Source organism: Anabrus simplex, chromosome 10, assembly GCF_040414725.1.
Source record: "Anabrus simplex isolate iqAnaSimp1 chromosome 10, ASM4041472v1, whole genome shotgun sequence".
Lineage (NCBI taxonomy): Eukaryota > Metazoa > Arthropoda > Insecta > Orthoptera > Tettigoniidae > Anabrus > Anabrus simplex.
The window spans coordinates 117,017,902-117,036,347 of NC_090274.1; the positions used below are offsets into that span (position 1 = coordinate 117,017,902).

Here is an 18,446-nt window from a genome sequence, read left to right on the forward strand (position 1 = left end):
AAGACAAGATTATCACAGTGTTATACCGAGACGTTGCCACCTACACTCGTCGTCATATCATCAATATCATACGTCTTCGTTTTAATCATTCCCTTACACCTCTCTATAAATTTCGCTTTCGCTTACAACCGCATCCCCTATGCCATTGTGGATCTGCCGATGCTGATATCAATCATCTCTTTTTTCAATGCCCATTGTACGACTCTCCACGCCGATGCCTGTACTCCAACTTAATACAATACAATTATCCACTCCCCTCGTCAATTGCATGTCTTGTCTACAAGCCCTCTCCCACAATCATACGTATCTTAAATCAGTTCTTAGATCACTCTAATTTACAACTCTAACCCCACTTTCCCACAATACATTGACACTACTTACATATTTCATCATATTCTCATTTGCCTCCTGCCCTCCCTAACGCCTCCTCTTCAACCAAGACACATAGCTACCGTTTATTCTCATCTCCTCCTCCACCGATCGCATGTACATTTTCATTGATCTTCATATCAACACATTGTCGCCCCTCTTCATCTTTTGTTTACGATTTCACTGACACTTTGCCCTCCCTACATTCCCCATATACGTTGCTCAGATATTTCTTTCCATCTGTCCAAAGTCCTACACTCTCACATATATCCACCCCTCCGTCGTTCCCCTGCCCTCTCCTGCTTGTCCCTTATATGTTGGCCCGGTGTGTATGTTTTGTAGAAGTCGCTGAGACGGCCACTCTAGCGTGAAGATTAGTATACCTTGTGTCCCTGTGCTTTTCCTATATCTCCTAGTCTTGTATACGTATTTCCTCACCCTTAATTGTCTAGGTTATATGTCTTTTCCTGAACTACTTCAAGTGCTTTGAACCCATTTTGTGAGTTTGCTGCATGGTCTACTTCCCTCAATCTTCAAGTACTTCGTACTCAGAAACCATTGTCAACTACATTGGTGTACTACTTTATTGCAATTGTGTGCGTGTGTAGAACTAGTACAAATATAATACAGTATTGTGTCTGGGTGAAATAACGAGCCCATACCAACTTCACGAACGGAACATTATACCGAGACGTTTGTTGTATTTTCTGTCTTGTGGTCTGAGTGTAATGGTTGATAGTGGTTGCCCCAGATGACTTTTGACTTCTATTCATGTGCAGTAGTTACCTGGAGATAAGGGAATTATACCGGGTGTGAATGTATACGATCGAGGAACGACGCACTGGTTATAAAATTGTGAGGAGCCCTATTCGCTATTTCCGGTTTACTTTCGTAGTGGTTACCTTGTCGTTATTTAATGCAGGAGTTATTTTGTTTTGTACTGTGCATCTCTGACATATTGCGGTAGCTTGTGCAGGTTTATTCTGTGAATTGTACTGTTTCTCTTAAGATTATCTACATCAGGTAATTGCAGTTCCTTACGTTTTACACCGTGTCGAAAGGAGTCTCAATCTTGTACATCTTCATAAGGAAATTAATATCGTACTTTACGTGATAGGAAATAAGGTAAGCTTTATTGTTCAGTTCGTATTTAAACATTAAAGATCAGCGGCAGATAATTCTGTTTTCCAGCCTACTGTAAGCTGTCTACATTAAATATAACTCAGCTACCATTCTTAGTGATAATACATGCACTTTTTTCAAACATGGTACCGAATTGATTCTAAATAGCCTGCTCATGCGCAGTAGTATACACTTGCACCAAAAAGTATTGGCATACTTACCATTATATACAAATTCCACACAAATAAAGGTGATGCTAAGGCACCGATATATTTATTGAAATGTACAGTATTAAATATAATGTTCTTCGAGAATAATTGGTTTCTCACAACCAAAATAAATGTTTACAAAACAAAATCAGTTGCTCTACACATCAAAAAGTATTGACACACCTATACACGAATGAAATTAAAGTCTCTGTAATTCACGTAACCCATGTCTAGTTGCCTGTGTGGATACCATTGGGGAACAAGGCCAGAATTCGCCGGCACAGCTATGACGACATACTTACGGGACCTCCTGGGTAGGAGGGGTTTCGGGTGGGGAGAACTTAAAAGATACTGAAGAACTTTCAACTTGTATTTCCTCTCCCTTCACTTTTTTTCAGCCCCCGCCTGTATTCCACCGGCATCCATTTAACCTAATTTTATACGTAATTATTTCACTTATATATTCGCATACTAATCTAATTTAACTTACCTGTTATCAATTCCTGGCGGCAGGCCGTCTTGAACCAGCGATCTTCAACTCCGTAGTCCATCAGCTTATCCACTCAGCTAACATGTTACTTGATAATTTGAAGCGTAAACGATGTATATATAGATACATGTAGTACATTACCAGTAATAGAGATGGCATTGCAATGTAATTAATATTTACCCCAAAAGATGACTCTGTCGTCTCTCTCTGAACTGTCGCCAACTTAACTTTTACGAGGAACAAAAATACATCAAACTCAAATAACGAGTTTCATTACCAGCTTTATTATTTATAAGTTTCATATTCCCTATTGATTGGATTCAATGTAATAGACAAGAAAAATGTTCCACCGATCAATACATTTATTGTGGATGAATTATTACACTAGTACCGGTTTCGACCTATCTTGGCCATCATCAGCTAGTACACAAATTTACAGTCATAGGACAAAATTACAAAGATGTTAGGTAAAGGCATCCGGATGTCTGATAAAAAATGGAAGTAAAATATTGCGGTATGTTGCGTTAAAATAGGTCTGATTAAAAGTGGTGATGGTTAGAATAAACTAAAACCTATTGATTAAGCATAGACATGAGTATATAAACACATTAAAATATATATGCCAAATCATAAGACACTAAAAAATATATAGCACATTAAACACATTAAAACATGGTATATTCTAAAAACGTCTATTAAGATTTGAGTTCATGTTGCGTTGCATTCATTCTTCAATCCTCTTTTAGTTCTTGTGTTGATTAAGTTGAATATCGAGAATGTTCTATGGCTGATATACTTTGTATTGGTATGTTATAAGAACTCTTGTCAGTAAAATTTGAAAATTAAGTTGATGTAGCAAGATAGGGTTTAATATCAGAGTAGTTGGTGGTGACACTTCTCTCGTCTATGCACGTTATATGGTTTTTATCTGTAAAGAAAAACTAATATGAGTATTGCGTGTGTATGAAGGAATGCCTGGATGTATGTGTGAAATGAAAAGAGTACTTACTGTTGTTGCTGTGGAGGTTGTGTACCGATATGTTTGGATATTTGTTGTGTTCTGCTGCGAGTACGTCTGGGGCTCATGTGAGCTGTGTGGATGGATGTTGGTGGAGGGGATGGAGGAGTGGCTATTGTGAAGGTAGGGGCGGGGTTAGGTTTGTGATTCGTCGGTTTGTTATGACGTGTGTTTACTAATTTGAGATAGTCGTTTTTTATTGCAGGAATGACTTTGTCAAAAATAATACTGGTTTTCTCTGTAATGTCGTTAATGTTATGATTGGGGTTAGCGTATTGATCCAAAGAAATATAGAAATCTTCGGTTATGTTGAGCAGGGGGCCCTTAGAGTTTATGTTTAATATCATCATGTCATTATTGATGTCTGTGAATGCAGTAAAGCACAACAATTTCTCATCAATAGGCCAACATGTAGAAGAATCTAAGCACAACTTCACAGACATCAATAATGACATGATGATATTAAACATAAACTCTAAGGGCCCCCTGCTCAACATAACCGAAGATTTCTATATTTCTTTGGATCAATACGCTAACCCCAATCATAACATTAACGACATTGCAGAGAAAACCAGTATTATTTTTGACAAAGTCATTCCTGCAATAAAAAACGACTATCTCAAATTAGTAAACACACGTCATAACAAACCGACGAATCACAAACCTAACCCCGCTCCTACCTTCACAATAGCCACTCCTCCATCCCCTCCACCAACATCCATCCACACAGCTCACATGAGCCCCAGACGTACTCGCAGCAGAACACAACAAATATCCAAACATATCGGTACACAACCTCCACAGCAACAACAGTAAGTGCTCTTTTCATTTCACACATACATCCAGGCATTCCTTCATACATACGCAATACTCATATTAGTTTTTCTTTACAGATAAAAACCATATAACGTGCATAGACGAGAGAAGTGTCACCACCAACTACTCTGATATTAAACCCTATCTTGCTACATCAACTTAATTTTCAAATTTTACTGACAAGAGTTCTTATAACATACCAATACAAAGTATATCAGCCATAGAACATTCTCGATATTCAACTTAATCAACACAAGAACTACAAGAGGATTGAAGAATGAATGCAACGCAACATGAACTCAAATCTTAATAGACGTTTTTAGAATATACCATGTTTTAATGTGTTTAATGTGCTATATATTTTTTAGTGTCTTATGATTTGGCATATATATTTTAATGTGTTTATATACTCATGTCTATGCTTAATCAATAGGTTTTAGTTTATTCTAACCATCACCACTTTTAATCAGACCTATTTTAACGCAACATACTGCAATATTTTACTTCCATTTTTTATCAGACATCCGGATGCCTTTACCTAACATCTTTGTAATTTTGTCCTATGACTGTAAATTTGTGTACTAGCTGATGATGGCCAAGATAGGTCGAAACCGGTACTAGTGTAATAATTCATCCACAATAAATGTATTGATCGGTGGAACATTTTTCTTGTCTATTACATTTCATTACCAGCAGTGTGATTATTGTTTGAAGAGGGAGTACAAGTAGACGAAAACAAACCAGTCGTGTGTCCAGCTATGTTATAGTCTTGATTGCTATCTTAAGAGGAAGTAGGCCTACAACTAGACGAAAACAATCGAGTTGTGTGTCCAGCTCTGTCATAGTCGTGATTATAGTTTTAAGAGGAAGTATAACTAGAGATAAACAGTCGAGTCGTGTGTTCAGTTCTGTGATAGTCGTGATGATTGTTTTAAGACGAAGTAGAACTAGCCAAAACAATTATAACTCCCGTTCAGTGCTGCATCCATACTAGTAATTATTTTAAGAGGGAGTACATCTACGTAAACACAAGAAGTCCATCTTCTGTCTACTCCTGTGCCAACTTTTGGTGAGTACCCATAATTTCATGTCCTGTCTCAGTGGTTGCAATATACTCATGTGTATAGTGTTGCTTTCCTATTCGTGATGTCATCACCAAAAGTGTACTTCCAACAACAGTCGCTCAATTAGCAATGCTGTCGCACCTAACCTAACGTGTCACTACCAGTGGTTTTCGGTGGATCACAACCTAACCTGTCACTATCAGTGGTTTTCGGTTGATCACAACCTAACCTGACACTACCAGTGGTTTTCGGTGGATCACCCCGCTAAATTAGTAATGCTGTCGCACCTAACCTAACCTAACGTGTCACTATCAGTGGTTTTCGGTGGATCACCCCGCTAAATTAGTAATGCTGTCGCACCTAACCAAACCTAACCTAACGTGTCACCAGTTTTGGTTTTCGGTGGATCACAACCTAACCTGACACTATCAGTGGTTTTCGGTGGATCACCCCGCTAAATTAGTAATGCTGTCGCACCTAACCAAACCTAACCTAACCTGTCACTAGCTTTGGTTTTCGGTGGATCACAACCTAACCTGTCACTATCAGTGGTTTTTGGTGTATCACAACCTAACCTGTCACTATTAGTGGTTTTTGGTGGATCACCCCGCTAAATTAGTAATGCTGTCGCACCTAACCAAACCTAACTTAACGTGTCACTACCAGTGGTTTTCGGTTGATCACAACCTAACCTGTCACTATCAGTGGTTTTCGGTGGATTGCAACCTAACCTGTCACTATCAGTGGTTTTCGGTGGATCACAACCTAATCTGTCACAATCAGTGGATTTCGGCGGATCACCCCGCTAAATTAGTAATGCTGTCGCACCTAACCAAACCTAACCTAACGTGTCACTACCAGTGGTTTTTGGTGGATCACAACCTAACCTGTCAATATCAGTGGTTTTCGGTGGATCACAACCTAACCTGTCACTATCAGTGGATTTCGGTGGATCACCGTGCTAAATTAGTAATGCTGTCGCACCTAACCAAACCTAACCTAACGTGTCACTACCAGTGGTTTTCGGTGGATCACAACCTAACCTGTCACTGTCAGTGGTTTTCGGTGGATCACCGCGCTAAATTAGTAACGCTGTTGGCAGCCCTGAAGATGGTTTTCCGTGGTTCCCCATTTTCATACCGGGCAAATGCTGGGACTGTACCTTAATCAAGGCCACGGCCACTGCCTTCCCATTCCCTCCTATCTGTGTCAGTGCGAAGTAAAGCAACTAGCAAATAAAAGTGGTTTTCGGTGAATCACAATTGCTTTCGTAAAGGATGCTAGAGGCTGTTGGCCGCTTCGCGGCCCTAACATGGGGGCTTATGCCCACCGACCCCCTTTTGCTTGTCTCTAGACCAATGGTTTTGCCACTAGCCGGACTTAACCAAACCAGATCAGTGCATTTCCTACTTGCCGGACGTACTTAATATTCGTAAAGTTTTCGCGAAATCAAGTCAGCCCCATTATATCGCGCCGTTAATATCTATTTCACTATCCAACTAGTCAATTTTTAACCCAATCTAGTGGCTGTGAATTGTGTTATGCAGTCTCAAACAGCTAAATATACCAGACCATTAATTCATACATTTAGCGGCTGCTACACGTTCCTTCGAATTATCCGCCATGTTTGCAAACATCAACTCGCTAAACACGTCATACATGACGTCATATAGACGCACGAGCAGCAGCCGCGGAGCCCGTGCTCGCCCGTGCCGGCGGATCCTGGACTTATACCACCATTGGCACTGATGACATTTTGTAGACGTCTTGGCATGGAGGGAACCATGTTGCGAGTTATCTCTCCTGAGATCTTTGACCATTCCTCCTACAACACCGTCTGAAATTCGCGCTTCCCTGCAGAACAACATTTTCAAACTTTTGTCTCCAAGTAATTCCAAAGATGCTCTGTTGGGTTAAGATCAGTGCTTTGTGTCAAGTGAAAACTATTCTTGGTGCATTATATATTAACCACTGCCGCGTTCGCAGAGTCGTACGTTTCTGGTCGTTGTCTTGTTGAAAGTAAAAGATGCCATCAAGACCCAGTTTCTGTGCACTGCTACATAAGTGACCTCGCAACACATCGGTATATTTATGATGATCGATGACATCTTCAATAATTGCCAAGTCACCAACACTGGAAGTTCCCATGCATCCCCAAACCACTATGCTCTCTCCCCCATGTTTCACTGTAGGTACGGTATGTAGTGATTGGAGCTCTGTATTTGGTTTGCACCACACTTGTACATTTCCATCAGATCCAAACAAGTCAAACTTGGACTCGTCAGAAAATATCACAGAATTTCAAAATTCAATTGATTTATTGACAATTTTTGGTGAACTGAAAGTGTTTTCTTCGGTTAACTTCCAAAATAAATGGTTTCTTTCTAGGAGATCACCCATGAATATCAGCTGCATCAAAACATTCGTAATAGTTTGAGGACGATCTGTTGTGTTGTATGTTGACTGGATGTCCGATACAATCAACCCTGCATTTTAAAGAACTCTTTTAGTGCAAGACGAACTATGCTTCGATGCTCCCTATATGTAAGAACTCTTGGATGTCCATATTTGCGTTTATTGTCTGTTGTACCAGTCTCTTGGAACTTCTTGATGATTGCCCGCACTGTTGAATAAGTAACAGAAAGTTCTTAACCAATTTCACGGTAACTTTTACCCTGCAAATGCAAGAATACCACCTTGGTGCGGAATGACATGGAATTCTCCTTCGCCTTCGGATTCATCGTGACAAGTAAATGACACATACACTGGCGTCAGGCAAGCGACAGAACTGTTTGTCAACTCTGATTGAACAAATCTGGTACACACGGTTCTGTCTGTAAAGCTCAGTAACAAACGACCAACAGTGTGCCAATCCTTTTTTGAGCAGGAGAAAACCCTAATTTAATATATTACATGTGTTTGTTGTGTTTTGAAAATAGTGTAGTATACAAATTATTTTTTATTGAGTAAGTGATAATGGTATACACATAATGTTCCTAGTATTTATGTGAAAAGGTGCCTGTGTCAATACTTTTTGTTGCCAGTGTACATGCTGTTAGAACAGAAATTCAGAACTTCTTCTGAACTGTCAGTTCTGAATTCATGCTGTTCTAACTACATTCAGAGCCATTTCAGAGCCCATGCCAGCAGTGCGCGTTCAATACCAGGGACTGCATGTTGTATGCATGCACATTTGATTTGAGCAGTAAATGGTGCGACTACATGCAGTACTTCCCACTGGAATAGTGAGGTCTTCCATCATCCATTGTTTAACGTTTTGTAACAATTTGTAGATGGCGTTGATATGGTTCACAAATGCAGTTTACCAATTCCAACAAACCATTATTAACGATCAGTTGTGGAAGCATTGTGATCCATGTATGCTCATTAAAATAATTTTCAAGGAGTTCATAGCCAGTTTGGAACTGTTTGTAGTAACGAAGTAGTTTATAGCCAGTTCAGAACTGTTCGTTGTAACAAAGGAGTTCGTAGCCGGTTCAAAAATATTTGTTATAATGGACATACAGTATATATTGTAGCATAATCAGTAATGGTTATGAATTTCATGTTTTTGGTCCGTATTGAACTGAGAATAATATATAAGTAATAATAATAACAACGTAATCTAGGGGTCAAAACTAGTACCGTGTAATTTATAATTTTGTGAATATATTTTAGTATTGAAAAGGTGGAAACGTTTACGTTGTTATTTTTATTACTTATATATTAATCAGTAATGGTTGCAACGTTTTGGAAGTTGCGAATGAGTTCCTGGCTATCCATTATCAAATAATTTGTTTGATCAATAAGGAATCTGGCTAAACTGCTACTGAATTCAACATATTATATGCTAGCTCTTAAAGGGGCTGCTAGCCCAGGTGAGTACTGTGCGTCGAGAGAGGAACTATGGCTATATCTGTGTAAGAAACTGGCTTATTAAAATACATAAGGCACAGGCCTTACCCACAATTGTCATGTCATGTCCAGGATGATTTATGTAATTTGTAAGTGTTATGAATAAGACTGCGCTCACCACTTACCATCTGAAAGTTTGTGGATTGAAAACAAAACTGAATGCACTATATCAGAACATTCCTAATAGTGACTTTCAAATTTTATATTGTATCTGAATCACTGCTGGACTCTAGTGTAAAGAGAGTGAGGTTTATATTGAGCAGTACAAAATGTACACGATCAGTGGAGCTAGCAGAGGGACAGGGTGCGGGGATTGTGTCTTCACAGTGCCTAAAAGCGGATCATTTGCCCCGCTAGTTGAGCATGAAATGAATAGTTTCGAAGGTTTGGTTGTAGAATTATTTTTTTTTGTTACAAATGGCTTTACATTACACTGACACAGATAGGACTTATGGTAATGATGGGGTAGAAAAGGGCTAGGATTGGGAAGGAAGTCACAGGCCTAGAGACAGTTTTCTGTGTTTTCCCATTTTTACACCAAAGAAATGCTGGTACTCTACCTCACTCAAGGCGACAGTCATTTGCTTCCAACTCCTAGCCATAATGCCATAAGTACTATCTGAGTCAGTGTGAGTCATTAGACTCCCAGTGTAGTGGGCGACATGTAAGTCACAGGCTTCTCACAAGTGATGTGCAAATTAATCCCATTCTGTGGGTGTGGGATATTCTTTCAGTGAAAATGTTTATCCGTGAAGTTCAGTTTCCAGGTAAAACTGGAGGTCCTGTGGCTATGAGCACAATATCAACAATCAGCTAAAACTACAGACTTGACTACAAAACAGCAATAATAGTGCTTGTTGCTCATGTTTCAGTGCAAGGTCTGTGGAAGTAATCTACATCCCAAAACCGTCTATACCTGTACACTATTTAAAATGGACTTGGAAGTAAAGATCAAAGAGGAACCACTCAGCTTTGAGGAAACATCAAATACTTCATGCGTAAGTATCATTCCAGGTGACTTTATAATGTTTACAATTAAACCCTTACCAGTTATCTGAGTTTGATGGGTTATATAACTCTACTTTTATCTGATGTTCAGGAGATATATGAGTATCTTCCTGTCTATTTTTTATTTTGCTAGTTGCTTTACGTCGCACCGACACAATAGGTCTTATGGCAACGATGGGACAGGAAAGGGCTAGGAGTGGGAAGGAAGCGGCCATGGCCTTAATTAAGGTACAGCCCCAGCATTTGCCTGGTGTGAAAATGGGAAACCACCGAAAACCATATTCAGGGCTGCCGACAGTGGGGTTCGAACCTACTATATCCCGAATACTGGATACTGGCTGCACTTAAGCGACTGCAGCTATTGAGCTCAGTGTCTATTCTTAAGGCAATATATATTCCTATACTCATCTCAAATTGACTAAGTATATTTGTTATGATTACACAAATGCAGAATTTACAGGTATGCACCTTTTATTTTGTAGCCGGTTTCCAGTGGTTACACGATGCACAGTTAAGAAAAGGGGAAACAAAACAAATTACACAGCACCTTTAAAACCTTAGCACACCATAAAACATCAGATGAACTGTGCCAATAGAAACATCAGGTTGGGCAACGTGACGACTATAATAAAGGAGTATGGAGCGGATCTGTAAAACCGACGAGGGCCATTGGAATATGAAGGTTGCGGGTTTCCAGAAAAATCAACCATGATCCCTTGGTTCAAGGTATTATTTTCCAAAATAAAAATTACAAAGAAAATTCCGAACAAACTTCGTCTATCCAAACAATCCAGTTACACCATCTCCAAAATACAAATTAGATGTACTATGCCAAGAGCTTTGCTATTAGGTCAAGAGATTAACTAGAGATATCTTAACATAATGCAACTTCTACCATACAATTTTGAGGCTAGGAGGAAACACAAGATACAAATACCATATTAAATGAACAGAAACGTGCTTTGTAAGGCATCTGAGAAATTGGGTGGTGAGTCTGGGTGAGTAGGGCAAACTCTTATGTGAAAGTACAAGCGAACATTAAATGTAAAAGTTAAGGTGGAACTGAAACCAACAGTGCTTACACCAGGATAGCCCATTTCAGGAGCAAGGATTCGCCGACATGCATCTGATCACTGGACTGACGAGAGAACAAAAAGCCACGAAATCTCACCTCACTCTCTTAAAAAGGCAAAGCTGGCCCCGGTGTGATTACCGAGTGACCTACCAGAGCACAGGAGCTTCCCTATTGTCACCCAGATCCAACGATCAAAACTCTTTATCAAGTCACAATATTTTCACAATATTCCAGAACTTTGGCAGACACTAATTGCGAACATTCCGTCCTCCAGAATTAGCAAAGACATGCATGTAGAATTGACAGGGGCCAACACACCCTGTTCCAAATGTCCGCATCACAAAATTTCCGGGACGTTACAAGATATCACAGAACAATAATAATTTACCCTTAGTGGTTACTTAGGTAGATAAAGGGAATACAAATATATTCTACTACAACATTTTACATCTTACAGTAAACATTCATTAAAAGACATTCTCCACAAGTCTCATCTTTCCTCCCCACGAAAATCGATTCGACGGTCACCTTACTGACAAACATGAATTTCTTCAAGGTGAACTTCCAATAAAGAATCAAACTGTCACTACACGAAGAGTCCATTCAGTAACTTGCAGTATTTTAAGGATTACATATAAACACAACATAAATGTCAAAATGTGATAAGCCTACTACAATGCAGAAATGCATTTCCAACATTCCAAAATTGCTTCGACCATTTTTACTCTGTCTACAGAAAAGGTTGTACACTCATTCCTTCCACCAAATGTCAGTAATCCAGAGCCCATTCACTTTCTTGTAAGAAGGCATCCTTCTTAGCAAAATTTTGGAATAAGTAGATCTTTCATCAGTTTTCACACAAATCATAGGATCGGAGTTGCGCAACTAGACCACAGGTTATTGCTGATGATGTGGCTGCCGACACGGCCGTTTGCAAACAGCCTCCATTCAAGTTCAGTCCAAACCAGGTCGCTAGGTGAGTGCAGTGCAGCCCAGCCGTATCTTGAACCAACTTGCAATGGGCAGAGGGGTGAGGTGCAGTATAACCAGACTGCCTCAATCGGGACACTTGCCCACTGGATAGTGGTGCCGGATGGTAGCGCCCAAGTATACACTGTACCTCTCAACTTGTTACGTTATTTTGCCGTGAGGCAAAATCGGTCCCTGCAGCCACTGCAACATAAACCAATATGCAGCAGATAGAGGAATACTCCAGGCAAAGCTACCCTGCTGGACTAGATGATCTTGGAGACAAAACTGTTTTCAAAGGAGGGTTAGTGTTCTTTCTTTAATTTACTGACTAGCATAGAGTCACCCAACTGGTGGCTCAACGAATTTCATGGAGAGACCCCTCCCACACCAGGGACATTAGGGCACCTAGCCCCGGGGCAAGCAGTATCCATACATTTTAGAGAAGATTAAGGTGGGTGAAAGAAAATAGAACTACAGGAGTTTACCTGCAGCCCAAAATGTTAGGGGAATAAATTCCAATCAGTGACCTTAACTAAAACCTACCTAACTTATCATACAAACCCATTACAGTAAGGGAGATAAATGCTTGAGGATACCTAATGGATTTAGACATAACAATTACAATTTTTATGACTCAGTTACTTAAATCACTTATGATTAGGGTATAGATATAATTAATAGTTGCTAGCCAGCATTTAAAATCTTACAAATACCTTACCAAAAATCTTACAAATACCTTACAACTAAAAAATCTTACAAATATTTTACAACTAAATCTTCATGGTCACGAACAATGGAATAGACACCTCACTATGCAACTAAGGTACTTTTACCTGAGAGAGGTGAACTCTGCTGATCCTTTTCCTTTCGGGGTCACTCACCAATAATGACACCGGGGTAAGGAACTTTAAGATGGTGCAGGGACCTCGAAACCTGGAGGCCAACTTACTGATAACATGGTCTGCACCACTACTGATGGGGTGAATTTTAATAAATGCCTGGTCAGCCACAGACAGATTGTGCGGCCTTTGCCCGTGGTTCTAATTATGCTGAACTTTAGCGTAATAGACTTTTAAGTTTTTTCGCGCATGGTGCCAATTAGCTCGGATCTTTTCTGGGCTGGCGTCGTCAGGCAGAAGATCATTGATTGACCACAGATTTGACAGTGGAGAATTTGGTGTAAAGGCCAACATTAAGGAAGCAGCAGTTTGCTTGTGACTTTCATGGACGCAGTGTTAAAGGCAAACGACAACCAATTTAGTGATGAATCCCACTTAGAGTGGTCAGCGGAGTGATACGTGATGAGAGCAGATCGAAGGTTACGATTCACTCTTTCAGCATAATTTGACCTCAGGTAATACGGGGTAGTGGTTACATGAGCAATGGATAGATTAGAACAGAAATTCTGGAACTGGACAGAGGTAAAAATTGACAGCGTCCAAATGATGCAAAGATCTTTTTCAAGCATGAGATGGTGGTGTTGGCATTAGCCATACAAGATGGAAACAGCACGTGCCATCCTGACAGGCAGAAACTAATTTCAAGGTGATTTATGAATTTTAAAGTGTTTTAGGTTAGGTACGATCACCATTCACTTTTCTTTCGTCCGCAACCAATCACTTGGTCGGCTGACAATATGTAACTGGTTTCCAGTGGTTACAAGATACACAGTTAAAAAAAGGGGAAACCAAGCAAATTACATGGCACCATTAAAACCTTAGCACACCATAAAACATGAGATGAATTGCACCAATAGAAACAACATCAGGTTGGGCAATGTGACGACTGTAATAAAGGAGTGTGGAGCGGGTCTGGGAAACCCACCAGGGCCATTGGAATAGGAAGGTTGTGGGTTTCCAGAGAAATCAACAGTGATCCCTTGGTTCAAGATATTATTTTCCAAAATAAACATTACAAAGAAAATTCCGAACAAACTTCATCTATCCAAACAATCCAGTTACACCTTTTCCAAAATACAAATTAGATGTACTTTGCCAAGAGCTTTGCTATTAGGTCAAGAGGTTAACTAGAGATATCTTAACATAATGCTACTTCTACCATACAATTTTGAGGCTAAGAGGAAACACAAGATACAAATACCATAAAAAATGAAAGTAAACGTGCTTTGTAAGGCATCTGAGAAATTGGGAGGTGAGTCTGGGTGAGTAGGGCAAACTCCTATGTGAAAGTACAAGCGAACATTAAATGTAAAAGTTAAGGTGGAACTGAAACCAACAGTGCTCACACCAAGGTAGCCCATTTCAAGAGCAAGGATTTGCTGACATGCATCTGATCGCTGGACTGACGAGAGAATGAAAAGCCACAAAATCTCACCTCACTCTCTTAAAAAGGCAAAGCTGAGCTTGTTGTGATTACCGAGTGACCAATCAGAGTACAGGAGCTTCCCTATCGCCACCCAGATCCACCAATCAAAAGTCTTTATCAAGTCACGATGTTTTCACAATATTTCAGAACATTGGCAGACACTAATTGCGAACATTCCGTCATCCAAAATTAGCAAAGACATGCTTCTAGAATCGACAGGGCCAACACACCCTGTTCCAAAATCCGTGTCACAAAATTTTTGGGATGGTGCAAGATATCACAGAACAATAATAATTTACCCTCTAGTAGTTACTTAGGTAGATAAAGGGAATACAAATAAAATATTCTACACCATACAGTAAACATTCATTAAAAGAGTTTCTCTACAGGTGTCATATCTGGCACAGCATGTCTGCTTTGTAGCTGTTGTCAGGAAAAATGGCAGTCTGAGTAGTTCAGGTTGTGGAGGGCTTGTCTTCTGGCTTCAAGTTGGCATATTAAATCCTTTATCACCCTGATGGTATTAAAGGTGCTCAAATATCTTAGCCTCTTGTGGAAACAATTTCTGTCATCTTAGTGTTTCAAAAAGTTTTAAAGCTATTTTGCATGACATAGAATCAATAAGTGTTAGGATGGTGAGCGGGTAGTCTTCCTCTGCTTTGATAATTTACAATAAGAAGAGCAAATAATAGCCACAAATTCAAGGACATGACGGGAGGTTTGACCTGCTCTGTCGAAATTCCAGTCCAACACCAACATAGAAAGATTCCATCTGACGTGATATAATGAATTACACGTTAACGTCTTAAGGAATCAAATAATTAAATGGTAAACCAGTTCATTCTAGAAAGTGTTCTAAGAATAACGAGGCAAAAAATATTAACTTTGGTAGTATATTAGTTCACTTTTTAATAGGTCTACGCTTAAAAGTGGGCTACAACAGAACAAACAGTAGCAAGAAACATTTTATCAGTGATCGATTTTTCTAAGGAAGCAATGTGACATTTTAATACATGTTTTAATGTGTTACATAACATAAGATAACCAGTTGAAATTTTCATAAATGATTTAAAGTGTTCCATTACAACAAAAATTATAAAGAAATGGTCATTATGTGTGTATGTGTTAAAAATAATGGTATATATTGATGATGTCTTATGCATAGATGAATAATGTTAGATGAAGTGAGTTGGGGCTCCCGAAACATGTTCGTGTGAAATAATTCTACAAAATTAGAAACTGATAATATTGATTATTTTCACCATGTTGGTCCGTATTGACTTATATTCAAATTTCTATAGAATAATTTCCCGCCTTGTCAATACGGGAAATTGACAAGTCGGGAAATTATTCTATAGAAATATGACTGATAATATATTGACAGGGCAGACCCGTAGTATATTATGTGCTGGATGTCATTCATTGTTATTGGAAATAGTGGATAGTTGTTGGCATTGGAACCTTGTATTAATTATTTTTCCCCATGGATAGTTTCACAATTGGTTACATAACACTAATTATTTTCAGTGTAAATTAACTGAGCAGGCCCTATTTTTTGAAGAATGCGCACCTTTATCTTACCTACAAGTCCCCAGTAAGATTTCCAATGAATTTGAGGTATCAGTACCTGAAACTTAGTGCTGATTCTGGATCCTATTGGAGCTATGGACTTTTTTCATTAGCGACTACTGCAGTGACCTTTAGGTTACTGTTCATGATAAAATTACTGATTGTGACTGGTCGCTTCCTTTTCGCCTAAAATCATGAGAGGATTGAGTCCATTAATGCAGTATTGATAGTTCTATATTATCCTCTTTGGCACGAACAGATTTAAATTAACGTTTATATGGGGAGCTTGCTCATTATTGATTTTTACTCATTTTTTCTCCTGATTGAAATGGTTTTATAACATTGATGGTCAGCTTTGATAATTGGATTTTCCACTATCACTGCTTTTGAGATTGCACGGAGGGATACATCTAGGGGAGTACTATACTTATTCCATGTTAGGGTGAAGAATTTACAGGGCTCAAGAAGATAGTGAGATGGTTAAGTACTCCATTGAAATGAAAAGTCACCTTATACTGTATTTAAAAACCAGTTAATGGCAAAATAGTTGACCACCTGTTTTTCTGCCATGATATTACAACACTGGTATCACCTGACCTGGTTGTTTAGCCGTAGGTACTGCAACAGCTTTACTTATTATTTTTTAAAATGCTGTTTGTTCAGTGCGTCAACCTATAAAGATATTTTGCCGCTACTTGCACCATCGAATATGAACCTGCGTGTAATTGAATGGAGGAAGAGTAGAGTGTTGAATGACAGGAAAGGAACATTAAGGATGACACAAACACCCAGTCCCTAGGCTAGGGATATTAATCATATACAATTAAAAAAACCCTGACCCAACCAGGAATCAAACCTGGGGCCGCCGGTTGACAGGGAGCGCATTGCCCCCTACACTGCGGGGCCAGCTTTATTAATGTTCGATGAAATCCACCACAACTGAAGGAATGTTATAACAACATTATTATAGTTGTCTTTTTAGAAAAAATTTCCTGCAGGATTTCATTAATTTAGTTTATGAGCAAGTCTAGTGGTTTAGAGCAATAAGCCAGGCCATGATGTTAATGTGATAAAAGAATTGTAGTAAATATTAGTTCAACTAGAGTGCTATCCCTAAGACTTCCTAATGGGTGTAGTGCCCTGTTTACAAACCGCCCAGCTAACATAACCTAGATATGCACTAATTACACACTGTAAAACTGTTGAGTTAAATGATCAATCATTATCTTCAGCATGATTACATCAGAGCTTAAATGTTTAGAGGTTTCGAATGATGTCACAAACCCGTATGGCACTCCACAGCAATGGAATAGTATTCCCCGGTATTGAATGATTATGAATGAGCAGTAGAACACTAGAAGTTCAAAATCCTCTGTTGTCTTATTCAGTGTAAACATTCAAAAATAGTTCAATTTTGCAGTTACTGTTACCCGTCTGTTAATACAAATGTCATGAGGGGAGTAAATTGAAATTTTTTCATATCCATTTTAGTGCGTAGTATTCCCCACTTAGCCACTCATTCCTGATACCCGGCTGGCAAAATTTGTGGGAAAACACTGCACTACTTAGAGAAGAAGCTGATAGGACAGGATAAATTGACATGGAATGCTGCATCATTGTAGTCCATGGACTGATAAGCCACGCATATTAGTAATGTAATCTGTATGAAAAAAATTGTAACAACTGTGTATCTATATATTGATTATTTTGGCAGCATTTTCTTATAATAATTATCCATTTCAGATGTAATAATGATACCTAAATATTTTTAGCTTAGGGGTCTTACCTTTCTTTTTTTTTTTTTTTTTTTTTTTGCTAGTTGCTTTACGTCGCACCGACACAGATAGGTCTTACGGCGACGATGGGACAGGAAAGGGCTAGGAGTGGGAAGGAAGCAGCCGTGGCCTTAATTAAGGTACAGCCCCAGCATTTGCCTGGTGAAAATGGGAAACCACGGAAAACCATTTTCAGGGCTGCCGACAGTGGGGTTCGAACCCACTATCTCCCGAATACTGGATACTGGCCGCAATTAAGTGACTGCAGCTATCGAGCTCGGTACACCTTTCTTTTTGTTGTTGTTTGAGTTCTTGTAACTGAAAAGCTACTGGATGTATTTGAACCCACATTTAGAATCCTCTTATCCATGGATAGTTTTTAGGTTCAATATCATTTCAGCATCAATGAATTGACTGAGGAATTAATTGAAGCTGAAACAGGGATTTTACTCTCCCAAAAAAAATATACGTGGCCAACCTTATTTGAAATCTTTTCAGAATGCCGTACAGTCTTAATTCCGAAAGCACATTGCCTGTGAGAAACTGCCTTTCTACCTGAGAGGAACTTCACATTTATTGTAAATCACTCAGAATTAATCAGTTTTTGTATTCACATGAAACAGTAGACGTGCTGTCATAATACCACTTTGAGGAGTGATGAGTCAGACTGTTAATGAGAGTGAAGGCTACTGGGGCAGTTGTCAGCATCCTCCTTCACA

General features: G+C 39.1%; 1 protein-coding gene across 2 annotated transcripts in view; it reads left to right on the forward strand.

The window, feature by feature from the left end:
- The first annotated feature begins 1,108 nt into the window (after positions 1-1,108).
- Positions 1,109-18,446, forward strand: part of LOC137502393 (gastrula zinc finger protein XlCGF7.1-like) — a 65,861-nt gene continuing 48,523 nt past the window's right edge. The window contains exons 1-2 of one of the 2 annotated variants that reach the window (XM_068229454.1): positions 1,109-1,494; positions 9,876-10,001. In XM_068229454.1, the coding sequence (XP_068085555.1) occupies positions 9,936-10,001 (66 nt within the window). In that variant the 5' untranslated portion in view covers positions 1,109-1,494; positions 9,876-9,935. Of the gene's footprint in view, positions 1,495-4,720; positions 5,094-9,875; positions 10,002-18,446 lie in introns of those variants that run through there. The other variant, XM_068229453.1, reaches the window with a different exon arrangement.